The 16,099-nt window shown below is 40.1% G+C and overlaps 1 protein-coding gene across 1 annotated transcript in view; it reads right to left on the bottom strand.

Moving 5' to 3' along the window:
• Positions 1-16,099, bottom strand: part of LOC126481391 (uncharacterized) — a 121,013-nt gene that overhangs the window by 35,491 nt on the left and 69,423 nt on the right. The window contains exon 4 of the mRNA XM_050105116.1: positions 1,086-1,202. Within this exon, the coding sequence (XP_049961073.1) occupies positions 1,086-1,202 (117 nt within the window). The remainder of the gene's footprint in view (positions 1-1,085; positions 1,203-16,099) is intronic.

Genomic DNA, 16,099 nt, shown 5'->3' with positions numbered 1-16,099 from the left:
GGGAACTGTTCATTCACCTACCACACAGCTCTGATCTTGCACCTTCTGACTACCACTTATTCTTGTATTCGAAGCGTGATTTTGGAGGAAGGCACTTTAACGGTGATGACAATGCAAAAATTGAGTTCAGCAGCAACTGTCTTACTGGTGACACCTTTCTATGAAGAGGGTGTAGATAAGTTGATTCCCCACTGTGGCACATGTCTGAACAATGGTGGCAGATATGTAGAAAAATAGTTTAAGAAATGCTCTCTCTTGTAGAAATAAATTTTGATTTGAAAAGATGTTTTTATTAAACAATGCAAAATCTAAGTTGGAATATCAGCAATATAAGGAAAAGATAAATCGCTACTGACCATAAAGATGGCACACTGAGTTGTGGACAGGCGCAACAAAGAGACACTTACATATTGGTTTTTGGCCAAAGCCTTTTTCAGAAAAAGGAAACACACACACATTCATTCACACAAGCAAGCACATCTCACACATACATGACCACTATCTCTGGCATTCCAGCCCAAGCTGCCAGACATGGCAATCATGTGTGCAAGAGGTATGCTCACAGTGTGTGAATGAATGTGTGTGTGTTTTGTTTTCTGCAGAAGGCTTTGGACAAAAGCTAATGTATAAGTGTCTTTTTGTTGTGTCTGACTGCAAGTCAAAATGTTTTTATGAGTTGTTTTTTTTTCCAAAATGGTACTTACTTTCTGCACATGCCTTGTGTATAAGTAATTCCTTTTATATGCTTGTATGTTACTCATTGCTTCCTCTTTACAGTGAATGATGATGTATCCTCACACTATTTGTAAAGAACTTAACTTTATTTTTTCCAAACTTAAACCTTGTGCAGTGTGTTTCATATATATGTCGCTACTTAAATGCCAATTTTGTGTGACTTATCTTTAACTATTTTCTTACTTTGCTGCTCTCTTTCCTGTTTTGCTTAATTCCTTAAGAAAAAGGGTGTAAATCTGAGGATTGTTAAAATTTTCGTGCTGTTGTTGGCTTTAGTACAACACCTGTACTAATTACAACTATTTCATAATTGTCTGTTGTACTTTAAATACAAATTCTTTATATCTTACCCTCAACACTGCCTCCCAAAACAGCCACTTGTTTCACATTTTGAATAAAACTAGGATCCTTTCGTATCGCTAAAGCAATGTTGGTCAGAGGTGCTAATGCCAGTAGTGTGATGTTCCCTGTGAACAGTTTCAATGAGATCATAAAACAGCCATTTTAACTTATTCATTCAAGTAAGCTTTGAATACACAAAGAGAGGAAAGCAGCACAGAATTGCAGCAATTAACAATAAAAAACAGATGAAGATGTCACATACTGAAACTAAAGAAAGAACTCTAAATGAAAAATATATTTTGATTATTTTTTATTCATTTATTTAACTAGACAATGATTAATAGTTTTACTTTTGGAATTATTGGTTTCAGCTGTCACAAATCCTGCCTCGGGCATGGATGTGTGTGATGTCCTTAGGTTAGTTAGGTTTAAGTAGTTCTAAGTTCTAGGGGACTTATGACCACAGCAGTTGAGTCCCATAGTGCTCAGAGCCATTTGAGCCAGCTGTCACTAGAGCCATCCTCAGATTAGTGTGCCGCAGCATAAGGAACCTTGTAACGTGGTAGCACATACACTTTTCATCTGGTTCAGCAAAAGAGAAAAGAAATAAATGATTTTTTTATTACAGCATTCTCCAAAGTAACAATTATGTCATATTCCATTCAAGTATTTGTTTCACTTTTTCAGGCAAGCAGGTTTAATGTAGGTGTTTCATGTGTGAAGACACCATTTGTTCCATGACTTATAAGGTTTTTGAATTATGAACACACACAACATTCATGATGTACCTTGTGTTAGAGCTTCAGATCTAGCAACTCACGAGAAAATCTATTTCCCTCTCTGGACTCAAGAATCATATATCTGGAAATTGAGAGATATCTTCTGAATAGTAATGAAATGATGTACAGAAGTAAGCTTCATAGATATGGGTACTGAATACCAGCATAACATTCTTTTACAGTCAGCATCAAGAAAAGTGGATGGTCATGAACAGCTATGGTGACATGGAAGTCATTGATTTTAAACACATATGCTGAAAAACCAGAATTGACTGTTGCTTAAAGATAGGTGCCAGTTATCCCACCAAAACCTACTTACAAAGTTTTGAAAAACAGTATTAAGTGAAGAATCTACAAATGTTGTTCAACCTGCTTATACCATTTATGTAAGGATTGCTAAGACAAGATTAGACTAATTACAGTATGCACAGAGGCATTTAAACAGTCATTCTCCCCACACTCCATTTGCAGCTGGATGGGGAAGAAATCCTAATGTGTGGTATCATGCAAGTACCCTTTGCTATGCACTTGCAGAGAATATATGTAGATGTATATTGTGTTATGTAGTTCTCATTATGAAAAAACATATCGGGAAAGGGAATGAGTCATTTGTGAAGAAAAGGAACTTCTGTAACCTACTCTTGTATGCTTCACAGACTACTGTCCAGCTTCAATGATAGTTAAATTACCAGTGGCAGGCAGTGGTGTGTGACCTTTGGTGTGCTGTTCAGTGTGATAAAAGTGAAACACAGGGCACGTGTTTCCACATTTAGTCCTCACAAAGAGAAGTGCATAAGTAATTTAATACATTATTTACATCACAGAAAGTGGCAAAAAAGAATCAGATCCAATAGTGTGAGAAATTTAGAGGTATGTACTTCCTTTTTTATGTCTTAAGGAAATCTTTGCTGTGAAGATTATATCACCCTGGGTTCCAATAATAGTAAAGGAAGGAAGACAAAGTCTAAATTGAAATTACAATGAAATGAATACCCCTGTCAGCATACAGGCATTGATATAAGTCAGTGGGGACAGTTGAAAATGTGTGCCCTGACCGGGACTCGAAGCCGGGATCTCCTGCTTACATGGCAGATGCTCTACCCATCTGAGCCACCGAGGACACAGAGGATAGTGCAACTGCAGGGACTTATCTCTGGCATGCCTCCCGTGAGACCCACATTCGCAACTTATTGTCCTGCACTATATGCATAGTGCCCCTGCCCATTGTACTCATTACTCGTGGCCTTACTGCCGATTCCTGTAAGAGACAGAGTTCGGGCACTGTTTGTGCATCTGCATAGAAGAAGATGGTCAAATGGCTGGTGAGCCTTATATATGAACGAGCTGCATGGTCAACAATGGTATCTGTTCTTTCAGACATGTCCGAAAGAACATATACCATCTTCATATATATGAAGTCTAAATTTTTGAAGAAAAAAATGATCTGTATATTATTTCGACCACTTTATTTTACATGATCTTGTAATACAGAAATGGAATGCTTTCAGGTATGAGTTCTTATTTAAAGAGTTGCTTGGTCTCCACTACAGTCCATAAAAGTATGTGATGAAAATTTAGAATTATCCACATCTCTTTAAAAAGCTTAGCATTTAAAATTTGTAACTTTTATTTGTATACAGGTATTACCTCCTTAAGCTGCTATGTATGCTGACAAACCATGCAGTTGACACTATTCAACATGTGTGGGGTGATATCACTTACAGAGATGCAGTCTTTCAAACTTTTTATATATTTTAACTTACTACAAGGATTGGAACTTTAATAGTGGCAACTATTTATTTACAGCTCATAAAAATAGATACATGTTTCAAAGTTTTACTAACCTTCAAAGTAGTTACCAGCATCGTGTATAACCCATTGCCAGTGATGTGGAAGTTGTAGGATACTCTTAGCAATGCCAGTTGTGTTGACAGTTCAAATAGCACGGTCTACTGCCCGATGAATTATTAGCAGTTCTGAAGCGAATGCCATGAAGTGTTTCCTTCAGTTTAGAAATTGAGTTGAACTCACGAGGGCTTAAGTGAGGGGAGTGAAGTAGGTGGTATAGCACTTAGCATCCCCATCAGTCAAACAAATCAGTAACAGCTTGCACTGTACGTGCTTGAGCATTGTCCTGCAAAATGATGGTCAGGTCCTGCAGAAATTGTCATCACTTCTGTCTCTAAGCTGGTTGTAGGTTGTGTTCCAAAAATGAACAGCATAGAGACAGAAGTGATGACACTTTCTGCAGGACCTGACCATCATTTTGTTGGACAATGCTCAAGCACGTACAGTGCAAGCTGTTACTGATTTGTTTGACTGATGGGGCTGCTAAGTGCTATACTGCCTACTGCACTCCCCTGACTTAAGTCCTCATGAGTTCAACTTGATTTCTAAACTGAAGGAAACACTTCACGGCATTCGCTCCAGAGCTGCTACAAATTTGTCGGGCAATAGACCGCGCCGCTCGAACTGTCAACACAACTGGCACTACTAAGAGTATCCTATAACTTCTACATCACTGGCAACAGGCTATACACAATGCTGGTGACTACTTTGAAGGTAAATAAAACTTTGAAACACATATATATTTTGTATGAGCTGTAAATAGATAGTTGTCACTATTATAGTTCCAACCCTCGTACATTTATGATTAATTTTCAGTAAAATAAAAATATGGTTCTATTCATTGTCGTGAATGACTGAGAGATAGTACAATATCCTAATAACAATAACTGAAGAGGTTTCTGGTGAAAAACTAAGCATTATTGCCTGGAAGTATACCTCGTATACCTCCGTACACTACAATGTGAAGTGTAAGTAACACACAAAAACTGATATGTCTTAATAAACATTTGTTAACTTTGACAAAACAGGAGGCATCCGCCATCTAACATTGCTTTGTATGAACTAGCGTCCAGGCTGCAGAGAATCCTCACCTCCACTTCACAGTGCTAGTCAGTGAGTCTCTTTGTCTTGACTTCCCCACAGAACCCTTCCCCCTCCCCCTGGAGTGAAAAGCACTGGAGGCTGGAAAACCATTGTCTGTGAGGTATGCAAGCTGATGATCATGGGCGCTTGCTGTAGTGCACAGATGGTGAACATCTGGTACAGATCAAACCAAAGAGGATGGTGATATGGCTAACCGTAGTGGGAAGAGGGAGTGGCTCTTCCACTTTGAGAGCAGCACTGAATTGTTGGCTGATGTGGTGTGATTCAGGAGTGTGTTCAGGCGAGACAAACTGGTCATGGTATTAAGGGGCAGGCTGATAGGTTGCTGACAAGCGAGAGTTGTGACAACACTGCTGTGAAATCCATCATCACTGGCATGCGGATGGTCCGAAGGAGGTGGTAGCGATTGCCTTTGATGTGATCTATGGAGCTGTGTGTTTTGCTTGTAAGTGTAGGTTACTGTTGACCAAATTGACTGCTGTTTCTTCCAGATGAAAGTCTCTTACATCAGTCATGATTGTTTCTAGTTGCACAGGACATGATTTACTCAGATGAGGGACGTCCAGGTCATCATGATTCTGTAGGTTATTCATGTTGTCTTTGCTGATAAGAGTCCATGCTAGTTTCAGTGTGTTGATTGAGACTGCCGTGGTGCTTCTGTTGACCTCAGTATCAAACATGTGAGGTCCCAGTCTGGCCACTTGGAATGGGCTGTTGTAGGATGGTCATAATGCTGTTCATACTGTATCATCACATAGCATGATGTGTGTGCACTCCAGCAGTCTCTGTTGTGTGAATAGTTTGGGGGCTGTGCAAACAGATGAGGTACCATTGAATTTCTAGTGTGATTCTTCACATGTTGCACTATCAAGTGAAGATCCAGTGGGTTGGGACAAGGAGAACACATAGGAGAGCTTCCATCCATGTGCCCCTGAGGCACATAAGAGCTGTCTTCATTGTGCGGTGCCATGGTATGATGGTGAGAGGTGCTACAGAAGTTAGGAACAGCTTCTACACAGTGTGAAAGTCTGTCAGTCATGGTTAGGAGATATCTGTAGCCCTCTGACTGTGGTAGAGGTCCTGCAAGGTCTAGGTATAAGTCACAGAAGCACCCATGTTGTATTTCGAAACTGCCAAGTGATGCCTGCGTGTTTCAGCCCATCTTGCTTCATTGACAGTTGAGGCACATGCTCATCCAGTCGCAGCAGTTGTGTCTAACGTCCAACCAAATAAATCACTCAGTGACCAGCTGTGTCATGGATTGGATGCCTGGTGACTTGGCAGGGAGTTCACAACATTAGCTTAGCATGAGGTCAGGAAGCAGCCTGATTTTTTGGAGCATGTGCCAACTGACTGAGCAGAGGAGGCAGGAGTGCCAAAATTGATGTTCTGCCTGTGTTGAGCCACTGAATATAATCTGTATGCTAGTACCAACTTCCTTCTGAGTGGCTCTAACTCGTGCACCACAGTAATTGTGAGCTGTAGCTGGGATGGAAGTTTCACAATCCATAATGTCCAAAGGGTTGAGTCTAGCATTAGTGTGAGGTTGACTAGCAAATGTAGATGACTCCAGAATTGTGAAGGCATTTTCTTGGTGAGCTGTTCCTCATAAATGACTTGCCACACCTGTTGTTCAGAAGTGGGGGCAAGTCATTGTAATAATGCTGTTTTTGCTTCATCGCACTTGTTGTGTGGTGAAGGGGAAAGGATAATATCACTTATTAGTTCTGCATGTTCCTCGAGATTCTGGATTAACACACAAATTTTGAAATGTCATTGGAAGTGCCTAGTGAAGTGAATGTACACTCAGCCATTGTGAAACACAATGGCACTTCATCAGGTTGGAATGGTGGGAGTTTCAGTTGTCGTGCAGCTCTGAACTATTCTGTGAATCCAATAATGGTTGTACTGCCTGAGTAAAATGGAAAGGTACGACCAGTGCTGGGCCTATGAGTTACAGGATGGTTGGAGCTGGGAGCATATCATTGACATTGCACAAAGGTCAAGAACATCAATACCCTATTCTGTGGAGTGAAAATAAACTTTCAAAAGGATTTGAAGTAACAGGAAAGACTGATACACCACTACATCTGTTTGCAAAAGATGTACTGAATCTTGAAAACAACTGTGAAAAGCTTTCTGATAATGTTGATTTCAACCCACCTCACAGTAAAAAATGATCTGCGGTTAAGACAACAAAGCAAGAGGACACAAAATAATTGTCAATTGATAAATCTCTATTTTGAAGGCATCCATGGATTTATCTATGTCGTGTGTTGTGTCCACAAAGACTTCCAAAGAGATCAAGTAGCAATTTTTTACAATTATGGAGACATTGAGACAAAGGGAATTGCTGACTAGTGCTGCTTAGTGTGGGCATGGATCCTCTGCACCCTGGATGCCAGTTCGCATCAAGTGATGTTATGTGGTGGATTGTATGAAGTTAATAAATGTTTATTTAGACACATTGGTGTTTATGTGTTACTTACATGCCACTTTCTACTGTGCAGAGGTGTACTTCCACAATGGTGACCCCAAAACAGAGAATGCCCCATTATTTATGAAATATTGTTGTTTTCCATGCTATAGTAAATTAACAATGGATAGTTCCTCTTGACTCTGTGGCTATTAATTCATCAACATTGACTGCAGTGTAGTGCAGCCATTGGCTTCATCTAAAAACTGTGTGGAATATGGAGCAGTAAGGAGCACAAATGTCGCATCACAAAATACAGTTACTGGGACTCAATAATGGCCGCCATCAGAGCCTTAATTAATGGACTCGCATGCTGACCCCACACTGACTTTTTCGACATCAGTTCACATTTGGTTTTCATGCAATCAGATATTGTGCCGATAGTGCCTTCTGTGTCTATCATACCGTGATCAGCATTCCGATCTGAGCTACTGGAGATAGTGGTCATGTGTGCATGAGGTATACTTTCTTGTGCGAATGAATGTGTGTGTGTGTGTGTGGGGGGGGGGGGGGGGGGGGTTCCTTTTCCAAAGAAGGCTTTGGCTGTAAGCTATAAAATTCTTGTCATTGGTAGGGTACCTTTTTAATGCATTGTGAGGTCATATATGAAAAGATAACCTATGTAGTCATATGTTGTTCATTATCAGAATGCAGAGAATGTGTCCATGTTTTAAGTGGATATCTAGATGCAGAACTTAAGATTATCCAAGCTAATGTCATGATTAGAGATTGATTAGATTAGTTTCTTGTTTCATAGATCCGTGCTGAGGAGATCCTCGTGGATGTGAAACATGTCAGTTGGTTTAAAAAATAAAAAATAAAAAAAATAAAAAAAAACTGAAATAACAATACTAATAGTATGAGCCTATACCATACATCATTTTTTTAAATCTGAAATAACGATACTAATAGTATGAGTATATACAATACATCACTTGTTTCTATTAAAAAATTCGTCATTGGAGTAGAAGGAGTTGGCCACTAGTAAGTCTTTCAGGCTCCTTTTAAACTGATCTTTATTTGTAGCTAAATTTTTTGTTTGCTGGCAAATTATTGAAGATGATTGTTCCTGAGTAGTGGACCCCTTTTTGAACTAAAGTAAGTGCTTTTAAGTCCTTGTGCAGATCATTTTTGTTCCTGGTATTGTATGTATGAACTGAGCTGTTTGTTGGAGAAAGAGATATATTATTTAGGACAAATTTCATTAAGGAGTAAATATACTGTGAGGCAGTAGTTAGTATACCCAGTTCTTTGAAGAGGTTTCTACAGGACGTCTGTGAATTTACTCCACAAATAATGTGTATTACATGCTTTTGGACTCTGAAAACTTTTGTTTGACTTGAAGAGTTACCCCAAAATACAGGGTGATTCAAAAAGAATACCACAACTTTAAAAATGTGTATTTAATGAAAGAAACATAATATAACCTTCTGTTATACATCATTACAAAGAGTATTTAAAAACGTTTTTTTTTTTCACTCAAAAACAAGTTCAGAGATGTTCAATATGGTCCCTTCCAGACACACGAGCAATATCAACCCGATACTCCAACTCGTTCCACACTCTCTGTAGCATATCAGGCGTAACAGTTTGGATAGCTGCTGTTATTTCTCGTTTCAAATCATCAATGGTGGCTGGGAGAGGTGGCCGAAACACCATATCCTTAACATACCCCCATAAGAAAAAATCGCAGGGGGTAAGATCAGGGCTTCTTGGAGGCCAGTGATGAAGTGCTCTGTCTCGGCCGTCCAGAACTTTTCCCTTTGCACAAACACCCATTCTCTGTAAACTGTTTATACCAACGTTTAATACACCACCTAACCGGAGGTTTAACACCATACTTCGTTCGAAATGCACACTGAACAACTGTCGTCGATTCACTTCTGCCGTACTCAATAACACAAAAAGCTTTCTGTTGAGCGGTCGCCATCTTAGCATCAACTGACGCTGACGCCTAGTCAACAGTGCCTCAAGCGAACAAATGTACAACTAAATGAAACTTTATAGCTCCCTTAATTCGCCGACAGATAGTGCTTAGCTCTGCCTTTTGTCTTTGCAGAGTTTTAAATTCCTTAAGTTGTGGTATTCTTTTTGAATCACCCTGTATTATACCATATGACATTATGGAATGAAAGTAGGCAAAATATGCAAGCTTTTTCATTTTTATGTTGCCTATGTCAGCTAACACTCGAATTGTAAATACAGATTTGTTAAGGCGTTTCTGCAGTTCTGTGGTGTGCTCCTCCCAACTGAATTTATTATCAAGTTGCAATCCCAGGAATTTAAGACTGTCAACCTCTTCTATCTGCTCTTCTTCATACTTTATGCATATGTTGGGTGGGAATCTCTTACAAGTCCTGAATTGCATATAGTGAGTCTTTTCGAAGTTTAATGTCAGTGAGTTGGCTTTAAACCATTTATTAATATCCATGAAAATATCATTAGCAGATCTTTCTAGAACTACATTCGACATACTATTTATCACAATACTTGTGTCATCTGCAAACAAAACGAACTCTGCTTCTGGCAGTGTAACTGATGAGAGATCATTAATGTACACAAGAAAAAGTAATGGCCCATGTTTTAACACAACAATGCAGTATTACAGTACCTAGCAGGCTGGTATTGCATTTTATGAATGTATTTCCCTCTATATGAATCAAACAATGGAAAATCCAGGATGGAATGTAACAATACCAGAGGAGGAAAGTTGCTACTCACCATATAGCGGAGATGCTGAGTCGCGATAGGCACAATAAAAAGATTCACACAATTAAAGCTTTCGGCCATTAAGGCCTTTGTCAGCAGTAGATACACACAAGCACACACACACTCACATAAACGCAACTTGCACACACATCTGCAGTCTCAGAGAGCTGAGACCACACTGCGAACAGCAGCACCAGTGCATGATGGGAGTGGCGACTGGATTGGGGTAAGGAGGAGGCTGGGGCAGGGAGGGGGAGGGATAGTACGGTGGGAGTGGCGGACAGTCAAGTGCTGCAGTTTAGACGGAGGGCAGGAGAGAAGGTGTGGAGGGGGGAGGGGGTAAGTAGCGGAAAAAAAAGAAATAAAAGAAATTAAAAGACTGGGTGTGGCAGTGAAATGATGGCTGTATAGTGCTGGAATGGGAACAGGGAGGGAGCTGAATGGGTGAGGACAGTGACTAATGAAGTTTGAGGCCAGGAGGCTTACGGGAAGATAGGATGTATTGCAGGGAAAGTTCCCACATTCAGAAAAGCTGGTGTTGGTGGGAAGGATCCATATGGCACAGGCTGTGAAGCAGTCATTAAGATGAGGGATATCATGTTTGGCAGCGTGTTCAGCAACAGGGTGGTCCACTTGTTTCTTAGCCACAGTTTGTTGGTGGCCATTCATGCGGACAGACAGCTTGTTCATTGTCATGCCTACATAGAATGCAGCACAGAGGTTGCAGCTTAGCTTGTGAATCACATGACTGGTTTCACAGGTAGCCCTGCCTTTGGTGGGATAGGTGCCTTTGATGGGAAGGTGATGTTAGTGACTGAACTGGAGTAGGTGGTGGTAGAAGGATGTATGGGACAGGTCTTGCATTTAGATCTATTACAGGGGTATGAGCCATGAGGTAAGGGATTGGGAGCAGGTGTAATGTAAGGATGGATGACTATATTGTGTAGGTTCAGTGGATAGCGGAATACCACGGTAGGAGGGGTGGGAAGGATAGTGGGCAGAACATTTCTCATTTCAGGGTAATCAAAAACCTGGCGGAGAATGTAATTCAGTAGCTCCAGTCCCGGATGGTACTGAGTTACAAGGGGAATGCTCCTCTGTGGCCAGACTGTGGGACTTTGGGAGGTGGTGGGAGACTGGAAAGATAAGGCAGGACCTCATTCATTTAAAAAAACTATAGTTCTCTCACTCTTGGTAGACAAAGTAGTTAAGAGTATTATTCATACTGTAAAATATTCTTCAAATTTTGTAGAATCTCTTGTCATTAAATCATCACAGTCTCTTGCACTGTTGATTACATAAGTTTATTCACACTATACTACACACACTACTAATATTATGTGACTGTCAAAATTTAAGTTTTTATTGAATGGAAAATTTTAAGCGTTTGTCATCTCTGTGTTTCAATAATAAAAGTTCTGCATAGTGTTCAAAAGTAGTGGTCTATTTCTATTATGAATACATGAGTAAGGCTGAATACGTCCCTTCTGCCTCACACAAAGTAGCAAATAGAGTTGCTCTCCAAGTAATTTGTATTAGGGGTGGGCGATTGTGGTCAGCGATTGTGTTCTTCCAACGCTGTTGTTCCTTCAGAACATTCCATTGCAGCCACTACACTCTGCAGCCACAAAACATCGGATGTTACTTATGCACCTGTAGTGTCTTTGTTCCTTCTGAACATTCCATCCCAACCATCCCATGCGGCAGCTGTGACTCACCAATAGCCCAACTGGGCAGGTGTAACTTGTAACTTGAATGTGTTGGAGCCAGCCGTTGTGGCCAAGCGGTTTTAGATGCTTCAGTCCGGAACCGCGTGACCACTATGGTCGCAGGTTTGAATCCTGCTTCAGGCATGGATGTGTGTGATGTCCTTAGTTTAGTTAGGTTTAAGTAGTTCTAAGTTCTAGGGGACTGATGACCTCAGATGTTACGTCCCACAGCGCTCAGAGCCATTTTGAATGTGTTGGTTCCTTCAGTGACAGTTATAATCAGTCTGCCAATTGGAGAGTGAGCAGTGCTTGTGGTGTGGGAAGTGGGCTTTCCCAGAATAACACTACAATTGCTTACAGGCGCACTAAGAATCAGTTTCCTATCTAGTAGTGCAATACAGCATGTAGTGATTTAAGTTGATTCCGCCATGTGTGTTTCAAGCATTCCTTATGTTAACTACTAATTTCTGTATTCTGTGCGGTGTTAACACATTTAATGAAATATAAATATACCCTGGCTGTGTCTGTGTACTAGGTCAGAACTAGGATTGTAAAAGTAATGAATAAATTTTGTACCTGTGTACCACTGAAACACCTAAGTGGAAACAAAGCCCCTGGAGTAAATGACATTCCTTGAGAATTATTGAGATCCTTGAGAGAGCAAGCCATGATAAAACTATTCTACTTGGTATACAAGTTACATGAGACGAGGTGAAATTCCCTCGGATTTCAAGAAGAGTGTAATAATTCCAATTCCAGTGCTGACAGGTGTGAATACCATTGAACTATCAGTTTAATAAATTATGCTTGCAAAATATTGACACAAATTATTTATGGAAGGATGGAAAAACTGGTAGATGCTGACCTCAGGAAAGATCATTTTGGGTTCTGGGGAAATGTAGGAACCCACAAGACAATACTGACTCTATGATTTCTCTTAGACGTTAGTTTAAAGAAAGGTAACTCCACATTTATAACATTTGTAGATATAGAGAAAGCTTTTGACATTGTTGGTTGTACTACACTTTCTGAAATTATGCAGGTAACAGGGACAAAATAAATGGAGCAAAAGGCAACCTGCAGCTTGTGCAGCATCCAGACTGCAGGTATAAAAACTGAAGAACATGAAGAAAGTTAAGCAGTGGTTGAAAAGGTAGTTTATCTTGTTCCTGATGCTATTCAACCTATACAATGACCAAATACAGTGTAGTTGAATTAAATTTCCTGATGCTGAGAGAATTAGATTACAAAATGAGACAGTAAAAACAGTAAATGAGTTTTGGCAGTACATGCAGAGTTGGGGCAGAAAAATAACTGGTAATGGCTGAAATTGAGAGGATAGAAAATTCAGACTGGTGATAATAAGCAAAAATTACCAAGAAGGCTGAGTTTGTTAACATACAATATAAATTTAACACTTAAGAAGTCATTTCTGAATGTATATTTCTGGACTGCAGCCTTATTCTGAAATGAAATATGGATGACGTGTAGTTGAGACAGGAAAAGAATATAAGTTTTTGAAATCTGCTGCTACAGGAGAATGCTGAACATTAAATGGGTAGGTTGTCTAACTAATAAAGGAGAACTGAAACTGGGAAGAAAATAAATTTGTGTCATAAACTGACCAAACGAAAGTATTGGTTGATAGGGCACATTCTGAGACATCAAGGAATCATCAGTTTAGTACTGGAGGACAATGTGGAGTTAAAAACTGTAAAGGGAGACAAAGAGACAAATACAGTAAGCAGATTCAAATGGATGTAAGTCGCAGTAGTTATTCAGAGATGAAGGGATTGGCTCAGGATAGACTAACGCAAAGAGCTGCATCAAACCTGCCTTCAGACTGAAGTCTGTAACAGCAACATATATTTGATATTGTTGACATACATATTCATTACAAAGTATTCATTTGACAGCACAAGCTACGTTTGGGGAAGAAGACATGTGAGTCATGAATTGTATCCATCTGAGTCTACAGAGGATAATTGTGACTTCCCCTGAAAGTCTCACTGAAATTTGCATTTGTCATCATGCCTGACATGGGTTCAGCACTATAGACTCCATTTCTATCCCAAGAAAATAAGGGAGCACAACATACTTAGCTTTGTTCTTGAAGATCTCATAGGAGTCAAAACTGTGCAATTAGTATCCCCAGATTTGCAATTGCAGCTTTGCAGAAATTTCCCTAATGGCTTTTATCATGTTAATTGTAAGAAATTAAGAATAGGCAACTAATTTCAGCAACCTTCCTCACTGTGTTTTACTTCTTACACCACTTGTGGATCAAACACATTAAAGTTTCAACATGGGCACTAAAATTATGCAACAAATTAACATACATAGAAACCGAGCGAGGTGGCGCAGTGGTTAGACACTGGACTCGCATTCGGGAGGACGACGGTTCAATCCCGCATCCGGCCTTCCCGATTTAGGTTTTCCATGATTTCCCTAAATCGCTCCAGGCAAATGCCGGGATGGTTCCTTTCAGAGGGCATGGCCGACTTCCTTCCCCGTCCTTCCCTAATCCGATGAGACCGATGACCTCACTGTCTGGTCTCCTTCCCCAAACAAACCAACCAACCAACCTAACATACATAGAAATTGCAGAACACATCTTTCTCATAACACATCTGATGAGCAACTCATTTTCCTGTTTCTTCAGGCCAAACATGATGCTCCTCTCCAAAGTCAACCCCTTTTTTTTTTTTACATCTGACTTCGTTGTGCAGTTCACTGATAATTGGTTAAATTTAAGTTAAATATTAAAGATATGCTGGCAACTTTAACATAATTTCTCCACTTCTTTGTTGTAATCAGATTCTGTTGTTGTTGTAGTCATCATCATTGTCATCATTGTTGTGATCTTCAGTATGAAGAGTGATTCGATGCAGCTCTCCACACTACTCTATCCTGGGCAAGCCTGTTCATCTCAGAATAGCTACTGTGACCTACATCCTTTGAATGAGCTTACTATAATCATATCTTTGTCTCTTCCTACAGTATTTACCCCCACACTTCCTTCAGTGCTAAGCTGGTGATCCCTTGATACCTCAGAATGTGTCCAACCAACCGATCCCTGTTTTGTCAAGTTATGCCACAAATTTCTTTTCTTCCCAAGTTTATTCAGTATCTCCTCATTGGCAAACATGATGTAACTGGCAAACATGATCTTCAGCATTCTTCTGTTATATCACACTTCAAAACATTCTATTCTCTTCTTGCCTGAACTGTTTATTGTCTACATCTCACTTCCAAACAAGCCTAAACTCCACACAGATTCCTTCAGAACAGACATCCTAATACTGAAATATACATTCAATATTGACTAATCTCTGTTCTACAGAAATGCTTTCCTCATCATTGCATTCTACATTTTATATCCTCTCTACTTTTGCCATTATCAGTTATTTTGATGCCAAAATAGCAAAAGTTACAAAACTCATCTACTATTAGTTCTCCAACCCAACTAGGCAGCCATGTGGTTCCATATTGCTGAAGAAATCCTACAGAGCCATGGCATTATAGATGACACATCAAAATTTGCAGCATTATTGAGCAACATCTCTGAGTACATGTATGTGGTCAGTGACGTCAAAAGTGTACCATACATTACCAGCAGATACAACGCAGCTAAAGGTGCACTTCTACAGTGCTTCGTTAAAACACTTTTGTATGAAAAGAAGATTGACACAAAAACACATTTGCAATTTAGGGGACATCTGCAAGCAGTAGTTGACTGTAGCAATATCCCAGATGTTGTGCTGTGGTCTGTTTGGATATTAAGATTACCTCCCTCACTACAGTCAATGCTAATATTGAGGGAATGGGTCCTAATTGATATTAAGCTAAATTTGGCAGACAGTCATAAAGCAGTCCTACACAGACAACAAAAAGCAATTTCAAGACACAGCAATGCCTTGGACTTCAAAACAATCCATCCCCCCACAGTAGCCATGAACGCACAATGACACTGGACACCGACCAAGCACAAGCACCACTGACAGCAACCGAGTGCAGGATGCAAAATGCAGATGCATGCAACTCATCCCCATTCCTACTGTAAACAACAACAGAGTGACAGTTGACGTGGGGGCATGGCCTTGTTTTTGCTGGTTTCATACATGATTCAGCAGGAGAGCACGCAACTGTTCAAGTCGTTGCGAGTTCTCAAACTCTGACAGTGGTCCACAGTAGAAGCACTGGACCACCCAACAAAATGAAGATGCCTAAACAATGAGGATAAATGCCACATCAGTTTGCCTATTCCTACAGACGATGCCCAACTCCACGTATTTGTTCACATGTCAAAGAAAAAGTTATTGGCAGATACAGGATCGGCCGTGTCATCCACGCAGATCTCCACCATTGACAGCAGTATCTTCACATACACAACTGAG

Source organism: Schistocerca serialis, chromosome 5 (assembly GCF_023864345.2).
Source record: "Schistocerca serialis cubense isolate TAMUIC-IGC-003099 chromosome 5, iqSchSeri2.2, whole genome shotgun sequence".
NCBI lineage: Eukaryota > Metazoa > Arthropoda > Insecta > Orthoptera > Acrididae > Schistocerca > Schistocerca serialis.
Note: the sequence above shows the minus strand (reverse complement) of the source record. Positions and strands in the feature narration are given on the sequence as shown.